Source organism: Penicillium crustosum (genome assembly GCF_028827405.1).
Source record: "Penicillium crustosum strain IBT 35664 chromosome Unknown utg000001l_segment0_segment0, whole genome shotgun sequence".
NCBI lineage: Eukaryota > Fungi > Ascomycota > Eurotiomycetes > Eurotiales > Aspergillaceae > Penicillium > Penicillium crustosum.
The window spans coordinates 1,716,619-1,742,799 of NW_026623122.1; the positions used below are offsets into that span (position 1 = coordinate 1,716,619).

General features: G+C 48.9%; 10 protein-coding genes across 10 annotated transcripts; 3 read left to right on the top strand and 7 right to left on the bottom strand.

Moving 5' to 3' along the window:
* Positions 1-108: 108 nt before the first annotated feature.
* Positions 109-4,033, top strand: N7487_000661 (exocyst subunit SEC8; the record flags this gene model as incomplete). The annotated part of the gene is made up of 5 exons (XM_056868409.1): positions 109-709; positions 770-943; positions 999-1,987; positions 2,041-2,157; positions 2,213-4,033. 5 exons carry the CDS (start codon positions 109-111, stop codon positions 4,031-4,033), a joined length of 3,702 nt encoding a protein of 1,233 aa, XP_056733193.1.
* Positions 4,034-4,609: 576 nt separating this feature from the next.
* On the top strand, positions 4,610-5,900 carry N7487_000662 (putative extracellular cellulase CelA/allergen Asp F7-like; the record flags this gene model as incomplete). The annotated part of the gene is made up of 2 exons (XM_056868410.1): positions 4,610-5,419; positions 5,490-5,900. The coding sequence occupies 2 exons, from the start codon at positions 4,610-4,612 to the stop codon at positions 5,898-5,900; spliced, it is 1,221 nt and encodes a 406-aa protein (XP_056733194.1).
* A 324-nt stretch (positions 5,901-6,224) lies between these two features.
* On the bottom strand, positions 6,225-6,624 carry N7487_000663 (uncharacterized protein; the record flags this gene model as incomplete). Its single annotated transcript, XM_056868411.1, has 4 exons — positions 6,225-6,315; positions 6,383-6,451; positions 6,510-6,550; positions 6,610-6,624. 4 exons carry the CDS (start codon positions 6,622-6,624, stop codon positions 6,225-6,227), a joined length of 216 nt encoding a protein of 71 aa, XP_056733195.1.
* Positions 6,625-7,756: 1,132 nt separating this feature from the next.
* Positions 7,757-8,851, bottom strand: N7487_000664 (basic helix-loop-helix domain-containing protein; the record flags this gene model as incomplete). The annotated part of the gene is made up of 2 exons (XM_056868412.1): positions 7,757-8,264; positions 8,320-8,851. 2 exons carry the CDS (start codon positions 8,849-8,851, stop codon positions 7,924-7,926), a joined length of 873 nt encoding a protein of 290 aa, XP_056733196.1. The 3' UTR covers positions 7,757-7,923.
* A 2,087-nt stretch (positions 8,852-10,938) lies between these two features.
* N7487_000665 (putative protein N-terminal asparagine amidohydrolase) lies at positions 10,939-12,216 on the bottom strand (the record flags this gene model as incomplete). The annotated part of the gene is made up of 2 exons (XM_056868413.1): positions 10,939-11,912; positions 12,039-12,216. 2 exons carry the CDS (start codon positions 12,214-12,216, stop codon positions 10,939-10,941), a joined length of 1,152 nt encoding a protein of 383 aa, XP_056733197.1.
* An 847-nt stretch (positions 12,217-13,063) lies between these two features.
* Positions 13,064-14,519, bottom strand: N7487_000666 (uncharacterized protein; the record flags this gene model as incomplete). Its single annotated transcript, XM_056868414.1, has 3 exons — positions 13,064-13,421; positions 13,491-13,795; positions 14,085-14,519. The coding sequence occupies 3 exons, from the start codon at positions 14,517-14,519 to the stop codon at positions 13,064-13,066; spliced, it is 1,098 nt and encodes a 365-aa protein (XP_056733198.1).
* Positions 14,520-15,300: 781 nt separating this feature from the next.
* N7487_000667 (metallophosphatase domain-containing protein) lies at positions 15,301-16,128 on the bottom strand (the record flags this gene model as incomplete). Its single annotated transcript, XM_056868415.1, has 1 exon — positions 15,301-16,128. The coding sequence occupies one exon, from the start codon at positions 16,126-16,128 to the stop codon at positions 15,301-15,303; it is 828 nt and encodes a 275-aa protein (XP_056733199.1).
* Positions 16,129-16,742: 614 nt separating this feature from the next.
* Positions 16,743-18,558, bottom strand: N7487_000668 (fungal specific transcription factor domain-containing protein; the record flags this gene model as incomplete). The annotated part of the gene is made up of 2 exons (XM_056868416.1): positions 16,743-17,206; positions 17,286-18,558. 2 exons carry the CDS (start codon positions 18,556-18,558, stop codon positions 16,743-16,745), a joined length of 1,737 nt encoding a protein of 578 aa, XP_056733200.1.
* A 591-nt stretch (positions 18,559-19,149) lies between these two features.
* On the top strand, positions 19,150-20,682 carry N7487_000669 (uncharacterized protein; the record flags this gene model as incomplete). Its single annotated transcript, XM_056868417.1, has 1 exon — positions 19,150-20,682. One exon carries the CDS (start codon positions 19,150-19,152, stop codon positions 20,680-20,682), a length of 1,533 nt encoding a protein of 510 aa, XP_056733201.1.
* Positions 20,683-21,023: 341 nt separating this feature from the next.
* Positions 21,024-25,794, bottom strand: N7487_000670 (uncharacterized protein; the record flags this gene model as incomplete). The annotated part of the gene is made up of 4 exons (XM_056868418.1): positions 21,024-23,878; positions 24,026-24,986; positions 25,037-25,216; positions 25,276-25,794. 4 exons carry the CDS (start codon positions 25,792-25,794, stop codon positions 21,024-21,026), a joined length of 4,515 nt encoding a protein of 1,504 aa, XP_056733202.1.
* Positions 25,795-26,181: the final 387 nt, after the last annotated feature.

Consider the following 26,181-nt stretch of genomic DNA (forward strand, 5'->3'; position numbering starts at 1 on the left):
TAAGACCGAAAGTTTTTGGCTAACAGCCCCACGCCAGCCCCTTGTCACAGCCCACCAACGCTTCCATACTGAACTGGAACACCCCGTGATTAGCGGGGATCATTGGCAATGAGCGGCCAAAACGGCTATGGTAATGGGTATGGCTACTCCGGTCCCAATCGGTATGATGGCAACGATGGGGGATACGGTAGCAACAATAATCCTGGGGTAAACGGATATGGTGGACTAGGTGCCGCACCGCCAGGCGGAGCTGGACGTTCAGATCGTCGCCCCGGGGGATACGGCGGTTTCTATCCAGACTCGCCCCAGCCGCCGGCTCTACCATCAGGCCAATCTCCTGCCCCGAGCCATTCGCCTGAGCGCCGGCGCGATCGAACAAACCGGGATAGGCAGCAACCCTCTCCGCAACCGCCCTCGAACCCATCTCCGAATCCCTCGTCGCATCCCTCGTCGCAAGCCTCTTCCCATCCCTCTTCGCGGTCACGCACAAGGAACCAAGAACCCGACAGAAACTACCAGGAAGAACGGTCTAGAGACGCAAGTCGGTACGCGGACAACAGGGACGAAAGAGACCCGAGAGACCAACGGAATTACAGAGATCAGAGAGAACAGAGGGAACGGAAGGACCAAAGGGACCATAGGAGCCAGAGGAATGCGTCGCCCGCAGTTAAAATGGGGGATGATTCGGGGGAACCCCAGGCCATTGAAAGTATGTCTTTTTTTCTTTTGCTTAGCCTGGCCCAGTAGCTAATCACGCTACCTTCTGCAGTGATTCTCCAGTCTATTCAGCGCGACTGGGATTTCATGACTGATGCCGAGTGTGTCCCGGTACACGTCGCTTTAAGTTTGATGGACACAAGTACATTGGGCAAAGCGGATCGCGAACCAGAATTTTTGCATATGTACAATGATATCCAGAAGACATTGAAGGCAATTGTCAATGGTAGGCCCTTTCTGCGGTGGTTTGGACGGGAATATGCTAAAATTACATGTCATAGAACACCATCAGGGATTCAACAGTTCTATTGGAACATACCACAAAATCCAATCCAATATATCTTCCTCGCAAACTCGAGTACGCAGCCTGAGGCATGCCCTGGATCAAGCTAAATCCGGGTTAATATCAACCAAGCCCGAGCTGAAAGGGCTGGCAACGTCTTCTCAGAACTACGATGATATCGTTCAGCTGTTCACTCAGATTGAGGAAATCCAATCCCTTCCCGAGAAATTGGAATCTCAGATTTCAGACAAGCGCTTCCTTGCAGCTGTGGATGTGCTTCACACTGGTCTCCGGGTTCTACGGCGTTCGGAGCTGGAGGACATTGGCGCTTTATCCGACATTCGCGCTTATTTCACAAACCAGGAAACGTCACTCACAGACATCCTGATCGAGGAGTTGCACGACCATCTATACCTTAAATCACCCTATTGCTCAGACCGATGGAAAGCACCCACGTCTGATGAAAAAGAGGTACATACATCTAATTTGGCCGGTAGCCGCTCTTGGGAACGGCCTGTGTATGGTTTCCTAGCCAAGTTCGATCCGTTGACGCCTATGGTCGAAGACGCCTCTCGTAACCCGGAGGCTGACACGTTTTCCTACATTCAATTACTGATTGAAGCGCTGAACAAGATGGGTCACCTTGACGTCGCGGTTCATAGAATTGAGCAGCGTCTTCCGGTTGAACTGTTTGCTGTGGTGGATAAGACCAATGCAGAGGTTGACGCTCGTTATCCTGCACCAACCAAGAGCTTCTCAGCCCAGGACAACTACAAGCAGTCCAGTCTCCCCACCGAGATCATTGAAAAACGTGGCCACGTGCTTTCTGAATTTTTGTGGGCACTGTATGCCAAATTTGAGGCAATTGCGGAAGGCCACCGAATTCTTCACGATGTCGTTGCGGCCATTGTGGAACGAGAAGGCCTGATTAAAAGCGAGACGCTTTCTGGAGGATTCAAGGAGTTGTGGAAACTTCTACAAAGCGAGGTAAGATGCTAATAGCCTTGACCAGCATCACGGATATTAATTTGTTTTGCCAGATACGATCACTCATGCACGACTATCTTGCAACCGATGGAGACTCTTCTGTTCGATCTAGAGCGGAGGAGAATGATTCTCGACGGCATCTATACACAGGCAACCGCGATAGGAATAAGGTAAGGAGTCCAGTCGTTTTTATCATTTTCAAGTAGCTGACCCTTTACGTTGTAGAAAATGTTCAAGTTATCCGATATTGAGCAAAATTCCGAGATGAAAGCCGAACAAGACGAACTGGATGAAATCCTGAAGTCCTCAGTGCCAGGACTTGTTTCCAAGTCAAGGCAAAAGGCCGCAACAAATGATACTACGCAATCTAATAAGGGTAACTCAGGAACCGGGCATAAGATTTTGCTTGAACCAAGTGTCTTCAATATGGGAATCCTTCTTCCTCCCTCCCTATCCTTCATCCAGCGACTCAAAGATATCGTTCCTGTTGATGCGGATATTTCTATGGGCACTTTGACCTCCTTTTTGGACGACTTCATGGTGAATGTCTTCCTACCCCAGTTGGATGAGACAGTGACGGATCTCTGCACGCTCAGCTTCATTGCTGCAGATGCGTTTACCGAAGACCCTCATTGGGCCAAGTCCTCTCCTCGGCCTATTTTCAAGGGAACGGTCAAATTCATGTCCATTGTTCGGGAATTTAGCAAAATGCTGTCGAGTATTCCACACGATCAAGCATTTACGCAGCTTCTCATTGACCAGATCGTGACCTATTATGACAAGTGCTGTGGGTGGTACAAGGCAATGGTCACAAAAGTTTCTGCACGGAACCGAGGAGGCGAAATCCGACTGAAAGCTGCGGCTTCCTTTGCTGAATCAGGCGACATCCATGATGTCGTCGATGAACTATGGAAAAATGCCGGGGACAAGAAACAGACCCTGATTGATACGGAAATCGACCTTCTTCTCAAGCGAACGGGGCAAGTGCCACTGGAGCCTTACGACATCATATCTGACCCGAAAACCGTCATTTCCCTTTCGCTCTTGTACAACAGCATGCAATGGCTTGCAAGTCACCTCACCCGAATTCGACTTGTGGTTGAACAGACCGCAGATGCCGAGTCATCCAGTTTGACTGCAACTGGCCGGCCGTCTCGTAGATGGACTCTGTTCGGATCGATGAAGCCCAATCGTGATAGCATCAATAGCCCGGTGCATTTGCCACTCAATCACGAGACTGCCGTGGCCTTTGATGGGACGCTCCAATCATTACACCGGCTTGGGGATACTGCACTTCTGACGATGCATGTTGACATCCGTTGTGGCATCATCCACATGTTGACTAAAACAATGGCCGGGCCGAACCCTCCCAACTTGAGGAACTCCGAGCCCGTCACTCCATCCCCGCACACAACGGACAACTGGTGGCACATTATCATGAATCAACCGACCGCTGCATCACCCACAATCCTCGCACTCAACAATGATCTCATCGCATTCGACACTAACATCTCGACGTATCTGGGATCTGTTGAGCGCTGGTTCATCACATCGGGCCTGGCAAGGTTTATCGATCGGGTCTTTGTCGCCTGCACCCAGTATATTGGGGCCATGAATGAGAATGGAGCGCTGCGATTGCAGCTTGATGTGCTTGTTCTCCAGCAGAACTTGAAGAACATCATCATCGACCCAGCTGGTGAATCGTCAGATTCAGCTACAGATTTACATGTGCAGGCTTCTCAAGAAATCGTCGCTTTACCACGCAGCGCAAAATTCCTGGATTGGTTCCTGGAAGGTGCCGAGAGGACGCTGGACTATGCTAAGGAAGAGAAGGAGGCCTTTGCCTCACAAGGTAACAAAGCCTTGGCTGCTGGAAACGGCGAGCCATTTACTTACGAGGAGCTGCGTGTTCTCGTAGACCTATGCTTCTCTGAAATTCTCCGTGGTCCACGCGGGGCGGAGAGCCGGGAGGACTTTATGTCGGCGAAAAAGGCCAGTGCGGATGCACTACTGAGGCTGAACGAGATTATGTGGGATGCTCGATAGACCTGTTCTTTGGTTTTCTTGTTGATTCGCTCCCTTTTAACTGGTAAATCCACTAATAGCCTTAAGTAGCAATCTCATTTCACCTTGACTCACAGTCATTTCCTCATTTTTTTCTTTAATTTAAACAATCTCCACTAGCCCTAACTCGGATTAGCATAATGGGCCAATTACCGTTTTCGGCTTCTCCGGAGGACTCACACTGGCTGAGGATCCACGCCATGTTTCATCTTTAGAGTGTAGTTCTTACTATGAAATGAACAAATTACTAGTATTACTAGTTTATCAAGCCATATGCAGGAGACTATGATGGATCACCAGTGTGCCTAGACTTATATCTCACTCATTCCATCCTTTCCCTCTCTCTCCTCATACCTTCTTTTGCTTCCTTTGCACTTCCTGTCTGGAACAGTAATTCTTTCGAATCTGGCATTCGTTATCCAGACGTCCATTCTTTTTGTGCACCTGCACGTCCTATCCTTAAGAGTCAATCTGTGACTTCACTCATTCGATCTTTCATCTTCGACATCTTGTCTTACAGAACCCTTCATTTTTTAACTTCGATCTACATATCCAACAATGAAGTATCTTCGCCTAGCCTCCGTGGCCGCTCTTGTCAGCGCTGCTACTGTGTCCGCCGGCCCATTAGGCGCCCGCGAACATGACGGATACTGTCCCAAGGGCTACACTATGAGCGTCTACTACAAGACCGTCACTGTGGAAACATACCCAACTGCGACCTCCGTAGAGACTACCGTTACCCCGACATCTACTCCGGTTACTGTTGAGTCCCAATCCTCCGCTGAGCCCACAGTAGCCTCATCGTCTACTACCATTGCCGTGGAGTCTACAACCCCCGTCGCAGTTGTCCAAGTCGAGACTACGACCTCTAAGGCCTCTGTTGCTGAGACCTCTGCCGTTGAAACTTCTGCTGCTGAGGCCGCAGTTGTCAAGACCGCCCCAGTTGTGGCTGCTCTGCCCACTACATCAGCTGAGACCGCCGCTGTCGTCAAGACCATTGCTGCCCCAGCCGTGGAGACCGCCGCCGCGCAGACCTCCACCACTCAAGCTCCCGTCGAAGTCGCCAGCACTTCCACCACTCAAGCTCCTGTCGAGGCTGCCAGCACTTCTACAGAATCTGCCACTTCCTCCTCTTCTACCAAGTCTGCTTCCAGCAAATCTGTCTCCACCGGTTCCTCCAGCGGAAACTCCGGCAAGGCTACCTTCTACGGCGGCAACGTCGCCGGCGGAACCTGCTCGTTCTCCGGCTACACCCTCCCAAGCAACCTCTTCGGTGCTGCCCTTTCTCTCCAGCGATGGGACGATGCGGCGGAATGCGGTGCCTGTGTATCCGTCACCGGACCTAAGGGTAACTCCATCAAAGCAATGGTAAGTCAAGCTCCTCCCCCTCCCTCCCTACCTTCCATCTCCATCCTAAAGCAACCCTAACACAAATCAGATCGTCGATCAATGCCCTGAATGCGAAAGCAACCACCTCGACCTCTTCCAAGACGCCTTCGCCGAGCTCTCCGACATCTCCGCCGGCATCATCCAGACCACCTGGTCATATGTCTCATGTGATCTGGATGGACCCCTGAAGCTCAAGAACAAGGAGGGTACATCCGCCTACTGGTTCTCGATGCAGGTTGTCAATGCCAACGAGCCTGTGACTGCGTTGGAGGTTAGCACTGATGGCGGTAGCTCATGGAAGAGCACCACCCGCACTTACTACAACTTCTTTGAGAACACCGCCGGATTCGGTACTAGCACTGTTGATGTGCGGATTACCGGTGCTAGCGGCAAGACTGTTGTTGTCAAGGATGTCGGAGTTAGCTCTGGCAATGAGGTTACCGCTGCGTCCAACCTGTAAATTTTCCGTTAAGGGGAGGAATAGCATATTTATTTTCTTCTGTTGATATTCTTTATTGAGGTGGTTTGGTGAGGAGATTCCTGTGTTTCGAGGTTATCTAGTCCATTGCAATTGATCTATAACAATGTTTATCTACAAGGTCACACACATTCTCTCTCTGTCTCTTGAAACATATAAGTCATTGGTTCTCTCTATCATAAATCCGTAGTTGGCTGGTAAAGACTCAGTTGTATATCTCACAACCATAATAGGCCATGATGCAACACGCTAATGAATCTGTTCTGCTGTGTATGCTGTCCGCCAAATCTCACATCTAGTAGATCATTACTGCGTCGTCACTTCCTTATCGGCCTCGACATTCTCCACATGCGGGTGTGAGTCCAGACTGTGAACCGTATCCTTGGGGAAAGAAACACTATCAACAAGACCGAGGATTAGCCATCTTACGCTGGAAGAGGACCTATAGTGTCAGAACAACTCACGCAAAGCCCTTGATCAACGAATACTCGTGTCCGATGGTGCCACCTTGCTCCTTAGCATGGTCCTTGACGCTAAAAGACATTGAAATATTAGTACAGTGTATCTCGAATATGGGCGTGAGATACATACGCCTGAACCTGGTCGTCGGTTGCGTCTGGCTTGCACGTGATCTGAGAGGGTCAGCGAAATGCCCATGAGGGTGTATGTTCTGGAGATGTTATCTACTCACAATGTAGGAAGACATGTTGAGATGGTTTATAGAAATGTAGTGATGGTAAGGGGGGAAACAGACTTAAATAGAGAGGAGGAAGATGATCTGAACTTCGTTGACATCATAGAGGGGTAGCCTCATAAGCTGATCAGGGCTGTGTTATCTCCGCACGCTAGTCCGTGAGTCAGTGGCGGATTATAGCACATGTAGGTATACTTGAATTCTTGTTTTGGCTTATTGGCTTATTCTTTTTATATCTAAACCTCAATGACGCCTTATGGAGGTACACAGAACTTGTAGCTCCCTTTTTAGGGCTACATACATATAGGCAGTAACTATTCAATGATGTAACCCTAGACACACCTACAACATACAATCACCGTCCCCCAAGCATCCAGGTCGTCTCGTATGTTTCAAGGCTGGTTGGGCTAACACTATTTCGGAACTATACTTAACTGTATCCTCTATTTTATCCATGGAAGCGCTCCGTCCACGAACTTCCTAAGCCATTACCATCAGGACAAGTGATAATACCAAGCAGATGCAAGCGAGCAATGTGCTCCCCTACGATTGCGCATCGAACATAGCCAACCCCTACGACGCTCCAACTGTACAATTTTCATGGCCCTTCCTCGGTGCTCGGGTGAGAAGACGCAACTTGGACTCGGGATCTTCCGAGGGCGGGGCCATCTCTACCACAACCTAACCCCGATGAAAGGGATATATCCCAATCTACACCATATACTTATGTCGTCACATGCTGAAACCCAATACACGACTAAACATACAACTATGACACGATTCCTACAAGGATGAAGGATGAATCTAAAGAGAGATGTAATAAAGCAGTTTGAAAAAAGGACTTATGAACCCGCAGCTCCATTCCAAGGCAAACCCATCCCAGCCGTAGATTCGCCAGCCCACAATCCATTAATGTTGAAAGAAAGAGAACTAAGGAGAAAAGAAAAAAAAAAACAGAACAAAGCCCGAGTAGCGTACAAAGACCGCAAATGTGTGTGAGCAGAGAATAATCAAAGGGGGGGAAGCAACAGAAGAGGAAATTGCACAGACAAGTTGTAAGGGTAGCTAATGGGGAATTTGACCCTCAGAATGCCAGAGGCAGACCATATTGCGAGGAAATGGGGGGTAATAAGAAGTTCATGGTGATGAGGTTACATCGATTGGAGGAAACATCCATGGGAAGTAAGAGAAAAGATCTGTCAACAGCAGAATAGCAGATTTGAAAAAACAGAGAGATGAGGGTATGTTCAAGTATTGACCTCCGGAAACGCAACAAGTCGTAGCACATGCAGAAGAATAAGGATAATAAGCCTAATCCATCTCCAGTGACTCTAGCTCTTTTGACTCCTCATAATCATCAAAGTCTAGGCCGGCATCCCGGCAACGCGACAGCCACTTTAGGGCAATGTTGTTGCGTCGGGCCACCTCGCCTTTGAGCTTGGAGTTCGAGCCACTGATCTCGGCGATAGCATGATTAGCAGTCAGACTGTGCTTCTCGAATTGTTCGTCGATGTTCTTCTTTTCTTCCTGGAGCTGCAGGATATATTCAATGGCGCGTTGGAGTATCGCACCCTTGTTCTTATCGCAGTTCGGTACAAGACGGGCAATCTGGTTGATACCTTCATTAATAGCTTCGCGGCGGCGACGTTCAACTAAGGGAAGAGGTCAGAATGTAAATACGAGTTGGACCAGAAGAGTAGTCCTTACCTTCTTTGTGGTTGTTCTTGCGAATTTGGTGCCATTCGGGGGAACCGACGGTAGGCTTCTGGTTCATACTCTGAGCCTCACGCGCGGCATAGACTGCAGCGGCGGTCGAGTTGTGGTTGTGGCCACCGCCCATGGGAGTCTGGTTCATCTCATCGCCAAAGGACAGCCCTTGGGTGAGGTTGCTCGCATCGAAGCCGGAGTCAGGAGGAGGGGGATACTTGTGTTGAGGAGTGTGGGCAGCTAGGGCGGCTTTGGCATTGGCGGTCAACGCGTTATCATCAGACAGGCCGTTCTGCGGACCGACATGTTGAAGAATTTGTTGATCGATGTTGAGTTCGGCCCCAGTGTTAGGAAGTCCGTGGTCGTAGTTGCCGAGCCCTCCGTGGCCAAAGTTGTGCTGGTTATCCATGCTGCCGTTGCTTCCGTGGGAAGAGCGGTTAAGACGCTGCGGGTCGGGGCCAAGATCCTCAGAGCCGTCTCTCTTGCGCTTGTGGGAGCCGTTATCCGGACTATTCATGGTGGGATCAGACATGCTAAGCCCTAAAGCTAATCGTCCTATTCGTGGTAGTGGTTAGTGGCCAGTGAAAACCGACGTGAAACAAGTTTTGGAGAACAAGAGAACAAGAGAACGGTATGTGATTGGAGATGTCAATGCAGCCTGCGGTAAGTTGGTGCCTGGTAGATCAAGTCCCTCTTGGGAAGATCAGTGGGCACCCCGCGAAGTAAACAGACGCGTAGATCCGACGCGCTAAGGCATCCTAGGGCAGTCACGTCGGACTCGGTCATCGCCAGTGTATTTTTTTCTGGCAGGTGGCAGTGCATGGGGATAGTTCTACGGGGTAGTGACGTTGTCAAGCGATCGCATATAATGCGATGTCTCGAAACATCCGCGAGGTTGCAGACATCAGGAACGCGTCATGATGGCTTACAGGCAGCGCAGGTCACACAGGGGGCAGCATCGTGAAGGGCACCAGTTGCGATGAGCATCACGACGCGAGGTGCAATAACATGGGGAGATATGGATGAAGATGGGGTATTGATGGAGCCGTACCTTGGGATGATCTCTCTTTATCACCTGACAGGAAGTCACCTGCCCGACAACAACAAGACTCAGGTCACGTTGTCTGCGAAACCCCGAATTCGAAATTGGGATGTGAAAATGTGAAAGTTGAAAATTTGAGGAAGCCGATATCAGGATATGCGAACGACTTAGCAATCTACCTCGCGGTAAATTTAGAAATAAGAAAACTTGTTTCTTTAGGAAGATGTAGAGCAGCGGACAAGTTCAAGATGGATTGCTCACGTGGCAAGGAGGTGGTCAAGAGGAGGAGTCGCGCTGAATCCGGTAGTCCAGAACAACCAATAGTGCAATAAATCACCTGACTGTCTATTCAACAATATGCACTGACGTAAGCAAACCGCATACCGCAAATGAGCCACCTGGAAGCCCTGAAGGTCTAGACAATTTTGCAAACACAACTAAAAAGAAACCGACAACAAGAGCTGAAGATAACCAACTAAAATGCTCGAATGGCCCCGGGGATGTTTACGCCTCCATCTCTCATCGGAAGTCATGTGCAGCCGTCCCGTGCCCCTCTGCTGCACACCTATTTTATTGGTCTCTGATTGGCCACCGGATCTCGGGGGAGGGATTCCCAGATCACGTGTATGGGTACCTTATAGACCAATCACAGGTGCTATTGAACCACTACGAGGGGGTGATCGGACCGTCGGATACAAAGAACTTCATAAATCTACACAATCAGCAAGTATATAGGCGTAGTCTAGACACACTAAAAGCCGACTAACTACATGCAATATACCCGGCATTGATCTGAGGTGACTGCCCATCCTTATCTTTCTGCAAGTGATCAGGCTAGATCCACTAGTGTATGGAATACCTCCTTCAACCGAATCAAAAGACACAACACGGGAATATTCCAGAACCATGGTAGCAATGGGAAACAAGGTCGTGCATCATGTAGCGGGTGTACTGGTCTAAATCATGATATAACACGAATTCTTTTCGAAATACACCCAACTTACAGGATACATCGTTGGTAGTTCTCATCGGGTTACCTCTGATCTCTCATCGGGGTGGGGGAGAGGAGAATCACATGTTTCAGATCAAGCATCCTGAAATAGCATTCCTCAATCTCTCCACACCACCATGTCTCCAAAGGGTTGCATCAGATATCCAAAAAGGTATTTCCTAGTACTTTGCGTGCATACTGATCAGCGTGAAGACTGAGTGATCAGGAGGCCTCAGAATTCTACCTCGATGCGATATTAAGCTAAATATCTGAGCTTTTCGACTGAAGATTGCGACGATCTCGATGATCTTCTTCTATATGTCATCACGTTTGAGTCCTTTATCACACGGATCCCCTCCACATGATGCACCTGTGGCAATCGGTGGAGTTTCCATTCTTGTAGGAAGGATCGCCATAACACTGAGCAATATACACCGTCTAGTGTATATATTCTTGGGTTGGGAGGTATCACAGAAACTCGGGTGATCGAGATGCCATTTCTAATGTCATGCCGCAAGGGTGGACCCTCGACCTGTTCATAGACTCTGCCCTATGTGGAATAGCCTGACGCGTCCAGTGCGCCGCATCACTCGGACGCCTTTTTTAGTGCAAATACCATTTGCGGATCTGCCGTAGTATCCGCGAAACAAATACCTTCCTCCGTGGCGCCTAGCATGTCCCAGCAAAGTATTTTAACGTCGAATGGGATGCCCGCATCCTCTGTCTTACTTTCCTCCTTAGGGGTGTGCGCACCTGACTCTGCATCTTCCTCCGCAGCATTTAGAGTGGGCCGTTGGGTCACAGCAATGATAGTGCTTGTCCCCGCATATCGCGCCGGTGGCTTGGTATCCTCTGTCGGTGGCTCCTCGCCCGACCGATTAGAAAAGACGATGACGATCTTCTTCGGAGACTCTGCCGCCTTTCCGCCATCCAGATCCACGTCATGTTCCATCCTCTTTTGCAACAGGGGCCAGAATCGCTGAAGCCAATAGTTGAAAGTATCCATCTCGGGCTTATCCTTCAAGGCATCGAGCTCTTCCCGGCTCAGAGTGGTCAGCCAGGCCATGGACAATATAACAAGCTGGGATTTGGAGTCAAGCACTCGAGTTGCAAATTCCCACTTGTCAAATGGCGCCTCAAACTTGTACGGGTTGATATCCATGCAGATACCTAGCGAAGTCGCAACCCGCTTTTTCTCGGACAAAACCTGCTCGCCCTGGTGCACCGGGCTCATCAGGGAAGACAGCGTTTCTTGGGAAGCGAATTCTAGCTCATGGAACCCTCGCTCCACTTGACCTTCGGCCGCCCACGTTTCGTCGGTGTAATACAAGAAGCTTTTGCGGTAGTTGAGGATGAACTCCCCGTTCTCGTCGACAACAAGTAGTGAGTTATAGTATGTGACTTTGTCGGGATTTTGAGAATCCTTCTCGATCTCCGGATACCCCACGCAGACCTTGCATCGCAAGCGTCTGGCAGTCTCACGTGCCCACGAGCCAGAGGGGCCGTCACCAACTGGCTCGAGATATGGCTTGATCGCTTCCAAGGAAGGGAAGTTATAGCCTACTTATTGATTAGCCAGTGAAAATTTCCACAAATCGAGCTGAATGTTAGAGACTGGGGGAAGACCGGGGGAAGACTGGGTTGATGTTGTTCAATATACGGATGGTTTGTTGGGAAGGTACGTACCCGTCATCGCCAACTCGGGCAGGACCAGGATATCGGGCTTCAACAGATCGACTCCGACGCCAAGCTCTTTTCCATCTACAGAAACGGTCTTGCCAGTCTTCAATAAAGCATTTGCTTTCTCAATATTGCCTTTGAGATCGCCCAGCTTTGGTGCGAATTGAAGGGTTGCGATCCTCATCTTGTGAGGCGGTGAGGTTGAGAAGTTTCTGAAGTTGAGAAGTGACACGTGTTGCGTGATAGGAATTTTCCTAGTGAGTCGCGATATAGATGTGTTTGAAGTCAATGGTAGTGTTGACGTGGTCGAGGTATGAAGTTCACGACTTCTGGTCCCAACACGGACACAGCGGGGCAGGATTTTTGCCAGGATGATGACGGGTGGGTCAAATCCTTGAACTATATCACGATATAACCAAGATAATTCTTTATATACTGTGATTTTCGAGTATAATCCAGGAGCAAGTACTTCCAGGGTATGGTTGTAGTTTGGACGGAAGGGCAATGTTTTGGGCCACGGGTCATATGAAAGTTGATGCCTCAGGGGTGAATATCCCTATATCCCTCACCTTCTAGATTCACCATCATAGGCATTTTAATATTCACAAATTCCAACTGGATTCCTCAATGTCAGGACTGTAAAGTAAATTTATGAACAGTAGAGCCGCACGGAGTATGAAAAGCACCAAGAGAACGCCAATACTCGATGTACTTACATACGTCGTACACCCTTAGGAGCTATTGAACTACGGAGTAAGGTTGGCACAATAACATGTGCATCTACTTGATGCCGACGATGTTTATATGTGGTCTTTCGGATGTATAACCATTTAGAATTGGCCTTTTTATCTTAATACCTTTCGCCATGAACCACCCTACGCTTCTTAGCATGATAAACAAAGCTACATTTTGATACACACTTTTCTATCCTCAACTGCTCTATTTAACCCAATTATGTATACAGCTCTGCATTGATTCTTGTTATTTGACTATTTACACATGGATTCCGAATGTTAAACAAGAAAATGCCGTTATCTCTGCTCGCAATCAGGCAATGCCCATTTAACCATCCAATCTGACATTAGGACCTCTTCAGCAGTTGGTCGCTCTTCTGGTCGGAATGACAGCATGCGGCGCATCAAATCCAGGAATGCAAATTTCTCATCTTCCTCAATCTCGCCTCCCATCTTCCGTCTCCATTTCTGTATACCAGTCTCAAGTGATTCCTCAAGCGTAGGCCATTTATTTTCCTTATAGGACTCAATTGGGTATCCATGCTCATCGAAAAATTGAGATCGTGCTTCCCAGTGCTGCCACCATTCCAATGGCATATGCCCTAGTACATCGATATGCTGGGCCGCTATCTGATCCCCATCCACAAAATCGGTGCTAAAGATGGCCTTCATTCCAATAATCTCCTATATTGCCGTAGCCAGACTCCAGATATCTGAGGGATACCCCAGCGGCATTTGCTTTTCAAATTTGGCTTCTGGGGCCCGAAACGCGTTTGGTGTATGGCAGTCTTTCCCAAGACGAGTTTCCAAAGCCAGGGAAAACGCCTCACCAAAGTCAATTAGAAGCGGGTGCGCGTCGGATGATGAGAACTCCTCCGCATATTTCCCTATGAATAGCGGTACAACAGCTTTGGTCGGGGCATTGGGGGACAATGGTTCCCCGTCACGCCGTGTGATAGGGACTGTCTCGGGTTCGCCGAATCTTTCATAGAATTGCCTGATGGAAAGGTCATCGAAACTTGACGGGAACTTGCACAAAATGTTATTTAAATGAACATCTAAATTGTCCAGCATATGTAATATTAGCAAACTGGTATTTAAATAACCATGGTTATAACAAACCTCCATGAACATAGCCTTGTGAATGTATATAAGCAACGGCCTGTGCGAGTCGATATGAGAGGGCTCGCGCAACCTCCAGAGGGAAAAGATGGCTAAAAGAGGCCTCTCTAAGGTTGCATTGGGCAGGAACCACCGTGTGGCATGTATGTTTTCCATTGGGACCTTGCACTTAGAATTCATCTAGGAAAATAGGTACTAAACCACGTCCAGGATGTTCTGATGAAGTCGACGGAGTCGAAGCAGACAGGGCTTTAAGGACTTTTGTCTCGTGCTGAATCGAGTTGGCCACGCTGATATTGAGAGTAACATATCGATTCAGGTAAGTATCTCGGGCAATCCAAACCGTCGAATAGCCCCCAAAACCAAGTTTGTCTGTAATTTGACAACGATTATGCAACACGTCCCCCACCGTGATGGGGTGATACCCCTCAGGTTGATATTCTTCAAGCACCTCAACACCCTCGATCCAGTCATATTTGACCCAAGATTTCTCGACCTTTGTGGTGCCTAACCGCACGAAAGACATAGCTTCGAGCTTTCGACACCAAAGTGATTTGAAATCTGGAATTGAAGGTCGAGATGAGCTCAAAAAATGGATAGAGCGCGCGAGCATTCCCGAGAAGTGTGCCATGGCGTGCCGGGGCAATCAAAGAAGTTTACAACAATGACGTATCCTTGAAAAAAAACCGTAAACTTTGGATGCAGCACAAGTTAACAAGGATACATCAATCACGTGGTTGACTAGGATGTGGTCTCAAGAGCATTACCGCTCTCATATGGCAGGATATACATCACATACATCGATGTAGGGGTATATATGTGCCTATGCTGATGTTATTATTGGTTAAACATACCAATTTACCGCCTCGCTTTCCGCCCCTTCGCCAGTTCTTCTCGTTCTTCTGCAACTCTGCGTTAAAATTCAACATAAATATGCACGTCCTTATGACGTTAACAGCAATTGCTAGGCACCTATCTGATATCCAGTGAGGGATTTGTGCCTTTTTCGAGGGAATTCTTATTTTTTGCAATCTTAGGCTGACTAGTTGATTTATAAAACAGCAATGATGAAATGATGACGATAGACGAGTGGCATCACAATGATAGGATGTGTTATAGCCATGCAAGCACGATATCTAGACTAATACTACGGAAAGAAGCATTCGAATTTCGTTTAAAGGGATCTTGTTCTTATCCTGTACTAAACACATCATAGAAGTATACACGTCGGGTAATCTAAAATAGAAGTGGAAAAGAGTTGGAAAAGAAGCGATCAAAAGGGTAACATGTAGCCTTTGGTATGATCAGTGATAAGCTGGCGATATAATAAAGCAAGACCCTGCAACATTAGATGACAACCTTGATGGGTCGCCTCCGTTCATCATCTCGCAATCCTCCAACAATGGCAGAATTCACAAGTAAACATTTTGCCTCCACACTTGGATTGAAATACGCCTTGACAAACTCGCAAATTGTAAAGAGAAGATTCCAAACCCCCCTCTAGCAACGATAGTTCGCTCGTACGCCTCCTCGAGCACATCGAACAAGATCCATTCGGTGCCTGCACCAGCGTGGACATGTCCAAACACATGTAGTTTAGGCTTGACTCTCCATAACTCCCGCAGTAGGTGAGCACAACCCATATTTAGCAAGTCAAGATGGCCGCGTGGCGGACCATGAGTGATTAGCACATCAACCCCGTCAGGCACCGAGCCAGTCCATACGTCTTCATCACGAGGATATTGAAAGGCCCAGTTGCCATACCGAGCAGTAAGGGGACTTCCGTAGATCTTAAGCTGGCGACCATTTGCACAGGAAACAGTAGTCTCCTGGTTTTCCAGATAGATTATTTCACCCCAGTCAATCTGAGCCCGCTCAGCGATAGCTTGGTCCGAGTTGTCGCGCGCTATGTCAAGTAACATATCGTGATTTCCAGCAACAACTATTTTTGTGGGATGGGGCTGGGCACGTAGCCAGGCGAGTGTTGCCTGGAGTTCCTTTAATGAGCCTGATTGTGTGAGATCACCAGAGTGAATGAGAATGTCTCCATCGGGAAGACTGGGCTGGCTGTTGTGGGTATCGGAGACACAGACTATAGTAATAGGATTTGTGAGTGGTTTTGCGGGGATGATTTGATGCCAAGTGTACAGCTTCCGCGCAAGGAAGATGCAAGGCTGGGCCGAGAATTGTTCCCAGGCTGAGGGTGGTTGTGGATTGAGGAGGTCACTTAAGCTGGACATGATTGAAGATTCCGGAGGTAGTGATAAATAAGCCACCTTGGACTGCCACTTTAACCAGGTGGTGCCTTAGGCAATGAATATAGGTGGCATTCTACGTAGATTTCTAAGTACATCCAAAGTTGCTAAGTTTAAATTTAGTATACAGTATTTAATGTCCAATCGAAAAATCTATTGAACAAACAACGCATAAAGGTTCTGAGGCTATGATATTCATCGCTAAAAGAGTTGGCGCTTGCATTCCTCTTCTGGTAATCTCTACCTCTACTTCACGCCTAAAAATTGCGAGAGACGCAGAAGGTAGCCCACGGCTTACGACCTTGGGGTAACTGCCCCTAGCGGTAAACTTACCTAAAGTAATCGAGCCTAATTAAGAGTGTGCCTTTGGTTGATTTTATCATCTTCTATCCATACATAATTATTGAATCTTAGACGGATCCGTGGAATAATCCTCCAACAATAGCCTCAACATCTAGCTCATGCTCAAGATTCTCGAAAATATCCAACGACGACATTGGATCAAAGATATTTGGATGGTACGGTTGATATGTTGGCCTTGGGCTGTCTGTCGAAGGCGTATTTTGAAAATCAATGGGTGCACTTTCTTTATTTCGCAGTTAGCTCAAATATTGGGCAAAATTCAAATAAACCTTGTGCCTACCAGTGGTTATATGGGTGGAAGAGGTACGCAGCTCTGGATTTTGCTGCGCGGTAGCATCAGCTTGGAAACCTGGGCCTTGATGAGTATCGGAGCCCCGTAAGAGATGTTCTCCTAGGTCTGCTATGAGTGAGGCCGAATGATAAATTTCTCCGAGATCTCTCAGAATATCACAATTCAAGCCCACTTGCTTTCGAGCTCGTGATCGGAAATATGATGTTTTGCTTTGCTGTAGACTGCGATATGATACCCGGAGACTCTGTGAAACAGCATATGGGACAATCGGGAATAGAGTAAGTGCTTTACGGAACTCATCACCTACGATAGTTGTGACCCGCAAGGCTGAAAGGTTTTGGCGCAGGTATGATGCTGAGGAACGAGAACAATCGCCAGGGGCTATCGAGCGACAGGACAGTATGGCAACTGTATGATATAAAACTTCGATTGTTGCTTAATTGCAAATCAGTTCCCAAACTTATACTACGGATAGAGATTGACATACCAATCAAGTGTGTGGGAATACTAAGTGCGTCGAATTCCTCTAACACGTCCTCGAACAAAGGAAATCCGTCTTCCCATACAGCTTTTGATGAAGGGCGGTAAAGTTCAATGACTCGGTCCATCAAGGTAATCGTGCGCAGGAAGAGACGAAAGCACCCTTGCTGGGCTGCAATACAGGAATGGAGATCACGACCAAAATCTCGGGCATGCATCTGCATTGGCCTTCCGTGAAATGCTGCATTGAGGATATCCAAAGCGTACATGCAGCAGAACAGACGTATTGAGTTGGTTTCAGATGGTGAATTTGACTGACCATGTAGGTGCAGACCCATGGTATGCGCATGGGCGAGGGCACGGGAGAAGAACTCGGCGGATTCTTGTCGATCCCCGGAGAATTGTGTGAATAGTGAGATTATAGCGAACACCTGAATGAGCGCCGTTTTGTCCTTCACCAGACCCAGTGCCAATGATGTTCTTATCACTCCGAAGAGGGCTCGAGAGAACTCATTGCGGGATGAAACATCCATCTTGGGTAGGTGAAGATACTGTATCGAATTCGGGCTCACACTGGCAGCGAAACATACTGCTTGTGATAACAATGCCCACTCGGGAGAATCAGAAGGCGTGTTTTTATAACTTTCATAATCCAGTATTGGAAAAATGGGGTGAATATGTTCCAGATAAATGTGAGTGAGGCCAGCCAAGTTATCCGGACTAGGAAGAACGCTTAGACAATGGTCCTCTAAGTGAGGCAAGAAGACTGAGGATATCAAAGGATCCGGCGAAGTGATGAAACTAGATCGTGACTTTTTGACAGCAAGTCGGGAAAATCCACCGCTTCGTCTTGAGGATTTGTCGGAGAACCAGACACCAACATCATGTTGTTTAGTGGTTCCAGTACTCCCACTTGGACTTGCAGCTGCCAGCAATGTACCTTCGGGATTCAAATCCCCAATAAACCTAGAGCCCCTCTCTAGTTCCCCACATGGGGATTGTTCTTGTCTATCTGCATCAGTGCTGTCGGTGGTTGATGTGGCATCCACAACTTTAGAGCCCAACGACGACAGGGGTGTCATAGAATCTGTCGAGGTATATGCAGGTGACATAATTTCGAGCTCTGATAGCTGTATGGGGCTCTCCTGGTGAGTACAACGCCTTTTGCGTTTCCGACAGTCTTGACAAGCATGGTGGGTTTGTTTGCGCTTTTGAGGAAGACCAGTAGCCCCGGTTGCGACGAATGTGAAGACCGGCCTCTTCTGCCGATGACCTCGCATCTTGATACTTGTGGATCTTTGATCATGCAAGAGAAGTTCTTTCCAACACATTTAGCAAATGTACCCGAGCTTGTGGTTGTTTTCCTTTTTTTTTTTTTTTTTTTGGTCATGAAAGGGTTCATACTCCGCGGCTAAAAGATGCGGAAAGATCTCCTAATTAGACCATTCCGTCCAAATTCAATACTGGTACGGACGGGACGGCTGCCTTTTTAGGATAGCCAGTGGAGTGTATAGCGACGATTCCGCCCCTAGGGTTGTATGGGATATTTAAGAAGCAGTGTCTGGATTTCATGAAGCAAACACTATCTTTGTTACTTTACTCAGAAATCGACTTCCGTAGAAGATATACTTAGCCCTTCACCACCTTCTATAAGAGAACTGATAATATCCAAGATTGCCATCGTATATCGGTTTACAAGCAAAGCAAAGACAGCCATGTTTCCTAAACGAGAAACTCCGCCCAACCTTTAAAGTCGCCGCAAACCCTATTGCGGGGACCCCACGGGGAAACGAGGACAAAATTCTCATAAATAGAGGGTCATCCCACTAATTATTTCCCAAGCATTTGTGTATATCTTGGATCATCTCACAATGGCTATCCTCAACATCGACTTAGATTGGCAACGCCACAAATGGCCACTCTTTTATTGTTTTGTTTCACTCTTCGGAGCCTTCTGTTACGGCTATGACACCATCTATTACACTGGCGTCCAGGGTATGGAGCCTTTCATTCACGACTACGGGACCAAGACCCAAGATGGAACCTATGCTCTCGAGACAACCTTCCTGTCCGTGACTGCGTCGGTGATCTACGCCGGCGAATTCTGTGGCGCCCTTATGACAGCCCCAATCAACGATACATGGGGCCGCAAAGCAGTCTTCTACTCTGCCTCAATCTGTATCATTGCAGGCGCTATCGTCCAAGTATGCTCATTTGGGATCTACGGCGCGTTCTGTGCTGGTCGGGTTCTCATTGGGCTAGGAATTGGACAATTCACAGCCACTTGTTTGATTTATATCAATGAAGTCGCCCCAGCCGAAATTCGTGGACCTGCTCTCATGTCCTTTCAATTCATGCAATCCATCTCCCAATTCATTGGAGCTTGCATTACACAAGGCACACAAAGCATCGACAGCCCCTCCTCTTACCGAATTCCCATGGGGCTACTGATGGTGCTTCCGGGTATCATGATTATCCTGCTTCCATTCATCCCGGAGAGTCCTGTATGGTATGTTTCCAAAAGTCGACATGAAGCTGCCGAGGCAGCTCTGCGAAAAATCTATCGAATGCAAGATTACAACCCGGCGGAGGATCTTCGACTTATTCAAGAACAAGTTGATAAGGAGCGCGAGATGGAATCCGAATCCTCTTGGTCATCACTCTTTAAAGATCCAATCGAACGACGGAAACTTCTTTATTCCTGTGGCGCCATGTTCGTGCAACAAATCAACGGTATCCAATTCTGGTATACGTACGGAGTAGTATTTGCACAGTCGATCGGTGTCGGTGAGCCCTTCACTATCAACACCGTCATATACGTTCTGCAAATAATCACAGTCGGGGTCTCAGTTGCACTCGGGAACAAACTCCGGCGCCGTACAAACCTACTAGTTTGCACTATTGGAATGATGTGTTCTCTAGTTGCAGTTGGTGGACTTGGAACGACCCGTCAAGGAGGGTCCTTCACGCAAAGCGTTGGAATTGCGATTGTTGTCTTCGCTTATATCAACATTGTCTTCTTCAACTTCTCCATCGGCACGTTGTCCTACACCATCTCTTCTGAGATGGCAGTTGGTCGAAACCGAAACAAGATTACTGCCTGTGCCATGGGGGTCTTCTTCTTCACCGTCTGGTTGATCACTTTTGTTTGCCCTTATATCTACTACTCGGCTAACTTGGGGCCAATGCTGGGTTTCGTTTTTGGTGGAACCAGTCTTATTTGCTTGCTATACATCTGGTTCTGTGTTGGTGAAACAACGGGTCGTACAAACAACGACATTAGCCAGCTATTCAAAGAAAAGGTCCCAGTGCGTCAGTGGAAAAATCATGTTCTCGAGCAGGAATATGGTGCAGAAGAGGATATGAAAACCTCATCCATTCAGGAGATTGAACATCCAGTCTAGATGCTTGCTTTGTTCATAACTAGCCTGTGAGAAATTAAATATGCGATGTAACCAGACTTTGCCCCCAAATAACAAAGCGTATGCATATCGAATACATCTTTTATACCCCAGTCTGTATATAAAAAGAAAGCAATTGAAAGATTTGAATAGATTCTCGCTGTGAATGTCCATTGGGAAACAAAGATATCATTAAAAGCGACTCCATAAAATGCAAACATGAGATGAGCATAGACAGTAAGCGGGTGCTTAGATCCATGGCCCATATAAAAGGAGAATAAATCAGTGAGATATACCATGACATAATTACAACATGGGGAATGAGGAAAGCATAGTGCATCTCCCTAAACGCCGTGAGAAGACACATCTTTCTCTTTCTCATCCTTCTTGTCTTTGTCGTTATTTCCCTTCTTTCCGTTCTTGCTCTTAGCCATCTCCTCTTTCTCTCGCTTATGACGTTCGAAATCCAGGGGCACATGTGCCAATCCACGGGCACCAGTGCGTCTGATACGCTGTTCGGTGCGGGACATAGGTCGATCTGGGGTATCAGGGGCGAAGGCGACCTCGTATCCTCTGGCAGTGCGATTAAGTGCCAGAGGCGGGGGTACATATGAAGTTGGTTGGGGCATTGTTCGGGCACGATACTTTTCTGCCATCCGGGCAATGGGGTTCCAGTTTGGGTCGTGCCGTGGCTCTCGGATTTTTCCAGTCCAGCCATCAAAGATTCCAGGGCCAGTTCTCAACTTCTCGGCCAAGATCCGTGCCCGGGAGAGGGCAATCTCGTCCTCGTCGACTTGACGAGCCCGTTTCAGGCGAGCTTCTTCGATGTACTGGAGTTGTTCTTCAGTAAGACGCGTTGGCTCACACAAGGCCTTGGCTCGTGCAAGTTTCTCTTCCAGCTTTTCTAAGATCGGGAGCTTCGGCATGGGGCGGTTTTCTGCTTCGTAGACAGAGAACTTAAAAGGGACATGTTCGTCCTCTGTGGAAACCTTGGGCACCTTAGTACTCGGACCATGTTCCTCCGGCTTGGGCTCGGGTTTTTCATCCAGCACTCGCTTCTTTTCATGGACTTTAGACTTCTTGTGCACCGAAGACACTTGCGACTCCTGTGGCAGAGGCTTTTCCTCTTCGAAATGCACGGACCGTTTGAATGATCCATCAGAGGCTGCAGCAGGAGCTTTTCCTTTCAGCGAGGAGCGCCTCTTGCGCTGGTGTGATGCATTTGCATCGGTGGCTTCATGCTGTCGTTTCAGTGACGCTTGCTGTCCTGGCACCGCTGAGGGTTCTGGGCTTTGGAACAAGGGTGCTGATGGCTGAGTAGTTGCCGTTTCAGGTGAGTATGCATTCGATGTGGTGTCAAATATTTTAGGCTGTCGAAGTGCTTCAAAGAGAGTCCGGGGAGGCGAAGAGGCGGTCGCTTGAGGGTGCGAAACAGACCGACGTGCCCCTGAAATTGAAGTGGATCCGTTGATAGGAGGTGGGCCAGGCAATTGGGCCTGTACAGGTGCAGATTGACTGAATACCGAAGTTCCACTCAGCTTGGGCGACTGTAAACTACCCAGAGACGGGGACAACCCCAATGGTGGGTTTTCGGGCATGGGTGCAGTAGTCGCTGGGATGTCTGCTTTCTGGCTTGGCTGCGGTGCCTTGGGAACTGCAAAGACTGAGCCGGGGACTGGAAATTGGCTTGCAGCCGTGTTTGAAGACCCTGAAATGGTGCTAGCATTGTTCACAGAGAACGGCGAGAAGGGCTGACCGGAACTCGACGCAGGTGCGGGTTCCTTGGCTTCGGCAGCTGTCTCTGGGGCTTTGAGGGCCTGGAATGGAGATGAAGCAGCAGGGGTAGCTGTGTTTCCCAACCCTACAGCTGGGAAAGATAGTGGAGCGTTCGGAAGCGTAAATGGGTTGTTCGATGCGATCGTTGTGTGCTGGGCTTTGGCATCGGTCTTAGTCGCCGTAGACTGAGCAGAGGTATTTGTGGCACCAAAGGGGTTAGCGCCAGAGAATGTCGAAGCCGCGAAGGGGTTCTTGGATTCAGTCAACGAAGCGGGAGGTGAAGTGCTGGGCTGGAACAGCGTAGAGGGGGCTGTAGCAACTGTAGCCGGTGTCTCTGTCTTCTGAGTTGGCTCTGATGGCTTCGAGAAAGAGAATGGGGACGGCGTAGTGAAAGCACCCGCGCCAGAAGAGAATACAGAGGCAGGTTTATCCACAGTCGACGTCTCAGGAGGGGTGGCGCTGGGTTTGAATAGCGTGGAGGGTGCGGTAGTAACTGTTTCCGGTGTCTCCGTCTTTTGAGTTGGCTCTGATGGCTTGGAGAAGGAGAATGGAGACGGCGCAGTGAAAGCGCCGGTGCCGGAGGGTAGCACAGAACCGGAGCCATTCGGGAACACGGAGGCGGGTTTGTCTGTAGTCGACGATGGAGGAGGGAATAAACTGGGCTTTGAAAGCGTAGGCGCGGGCGGAGTCGTTGCAGGCGTCTCCGTTTTGGGGTTTGCGTACGCTGGCTTTGAGAATATGGACGAAGAAGAAGTAGAGGCGATAGCAGACGACGAGGGCCCGGCAGGGCTAATAGACGAAACAGCTGGCTTGTCGGCAGCGTCGGGTTGAGAAGGAGGGGGTTTTATTTGGAAGGGTGAGGGCGTGGTGGTCAGGGCAGAGGCGTCGGTCTTTTCGGGTTCTTTTGGGAAGGAGAACGGATTTGGCGAAGAAGTGAAAGGAGATGGCGCTGCGGGCGTAACGGTGGTGGAGGGGATTGAAGTTGCGAACGGATTCGAGGCAGTAGATGCCATATTAGACGGCTGAAAGGCCGCCGCGAAAGGATTTGGCGGCTTCGAAGCGGCGGGTGGTACATTTGACTGGAAAAGCGAAGGCGAACCTGCAAGAGTAGATTGTAAAGATTTCTGAGACTCAGAAGCAATCCGGAATTCAGAAGCAGATGTGTCCTGAAGAAAAGCGTTGTGTGTTTCAACCACAGGTGCGGGCGTCTGATTATCAATATCACTAACGAAGAGATCCCCGTCTTCTGCCTCAGCCTCAGGTAGGGGTTCACTCTTTTGAGGCAACTGGGAGCGATCTATCATGCCCATTCTTGCGGCTTCTCTGATGTTCATGCCAAGAATTATGGCAACAAGACTGCGCCCGGCGCGCTTCGACTCCACGTAGGTTTCAGAGAAAGAGTGGTCAGATGAAGGTGCGAAGTCTGGGAAATTGTTAGCCACAAAACAAAGAAAGGGGGATATATAGGATTGAAGGTATCATGAACTTGGGGTGACGGAAAAGGGTGAGGTGGGAAATGAAAGGAAACCAGATTTGGCTGAGATGAGGTTGTCGTTTTAAAATCACTTACCAACAGAGTCTACTGGGCGATCACCCCAATTGAGATAGAGTCCACCACTCGCGTTCTCCACAAACTGTAAGCCCTGGGCATTGCAATATTCAATTGTCTGCTCATCGTCATCAAAATGCAACACCTTGGTTAATTCCTCCACAGTCCAGTGGTCGTTTTTGGATTGCTGTGACAGTGGAGTCCGGCAGTAGGCTTTCCAGATTGCGCGAATTGCCGTCTGACGAATGTGGTTGAAGTATACCTCAGCCACACAGGCCATCAGATATGACACACTCGGGGAATTGATGATGTTGAAGAATCGGGTGTAGAATCCTTGAGCAACTGCGTTCGGTCGGCGAGAATCCAAAGCACCTTGAGGCTCCCATGTATTACAGGCAGCAGCAAAGAGTTCCAATGCCACCTGCACTCGAGGTGAAGCGAGTAGGGCAGGAGGCCATTTCTGGACACGGGCTTCCAGGTCAGGCCGCTGGTCATGGATCGAGAACAAGATGTGGTAGGCGCGGAACTCGTCCTCATTGGGGAAGTGAATGCGCTCGCGGTTGTCATCGTAATAGTACATGAGAGAGAGCATGGTGTTGTTGAGCTGCTCGCGCTCCTGGTGACGGTCGAATTGCTCCGTGTTCGCCGGGTTCGAAAGAAGATGCAGGGACACGATATGGAACCGTGCAATCCTTTCCAAACAAATGACCGCTGTCTTTACATCTTCTTCGTGTGTAAGTTGCTGAACCGAGAAGTCGTTCCGGATTGATCGTGTCCGGTTCCAGACAAACATGTGGATGACAGCCAACGATTCACCACCATTAATAACGTAGCGGATGAGATAGTTCATGGTTTGTAAAAGTGTCTTTGGTGTCCGGATATCCGAGGGCAATTGCTCGTCATTTCCAGCTGCCGCACGTCGGAAGCGTTTCACCATTTTAGTTTCCATGATTTCCAGCTGGTTCGTTGCCGGATTATAATACTAAAGTCGTGTCAGCGTGGCGCCAATGATAGCAAGAGGCGCAAAATTACCTTTTCACACTTGTCGACTGCTTTCTGCACGATCCGCTCCACCCTCTCGAAATCAGGACACATGCCGGTGCAGGTACCCACGGGTGTGATAGCCTGGTTTAAAGAAGTGGGCTGGTTCGGGTCCGCCATCTGGCCATCTTTGATCGCCCGTTCGCGCTGTCTCACATGATCGATTTTCAGCTGCAAATTTGATTAGCTCGGTGGTCGTGTTGTGCATGTTCGAGGATGTGAAGACTGACTTTGTCAAAGCGTTCCTGGTAATTGTTCAACGTTGATGCATGCTCCATGGACGCGGCAACATTAGATCCCCCGCCAACGAATTTCGCCGAGGATTGTTGTTTCGTAATGTTCGGTTGGGCGAATGGGTTCTTGGCGACGTTCGAAGCCGAAGCATTGTTTGACACTCTGGAAAATGGAGACTGCTGGGCGGGCTGGGCGCCAAACGGCGATGCGACAGGTTTCTGCTGATTCGATTGCGCAAATGGCGAGTTGACAACACCAGGCGTGGGACCTTCTGCAGGATGTTGGGATCCGTTCGCGGTGTGGTTTGCAGCGCCTGCGCCGCGGCCACGACCACGAGCCGTCCATGTCGCCGACCCTCGTCCACGCCCTCGAGCCCTCGCTGCTCGAGGCGCACCTGACCCTCTTGGCACATATGTTGATGTATGTCCACCTCTTCCCCGCCCCGTCGAGCCTTGCACGCCAGGCGCGCCTCCCCTGTGACCACGGCCCGCAGAAGGATTAAACGGGCTAGCCATCCTGTCCGCAGAGAGCGGAATAAACTGGATAGGCCGCCGCCTCTTGTAACAGCCTCACCGCTCGCTCTATGACCAATTTGATTTCGGATTTTTGAGGTGGATAATTCCGATATGCGATAGACAAATCGATTGCGCAGGATCTGAAGGGTTGTTTGCTGTTTGCTGGAGTTATTGCGCCGAGGCGACAACAAAGAAGTCAGCCCATGTTACAAAGCCACGAGAGGAAAGCCGGCATAGCCAATATTGGACGGAGACAATGGATGGATACAAAGGTCGGAAGACAAAGCTGATGACTTGAATGGACTCGGGAATAGATTCGCACTACGCGTCAGTAAACTCACGGGTATTGTCGCTTTATGTGGATGTACAAGCGACCTCACGGACTTG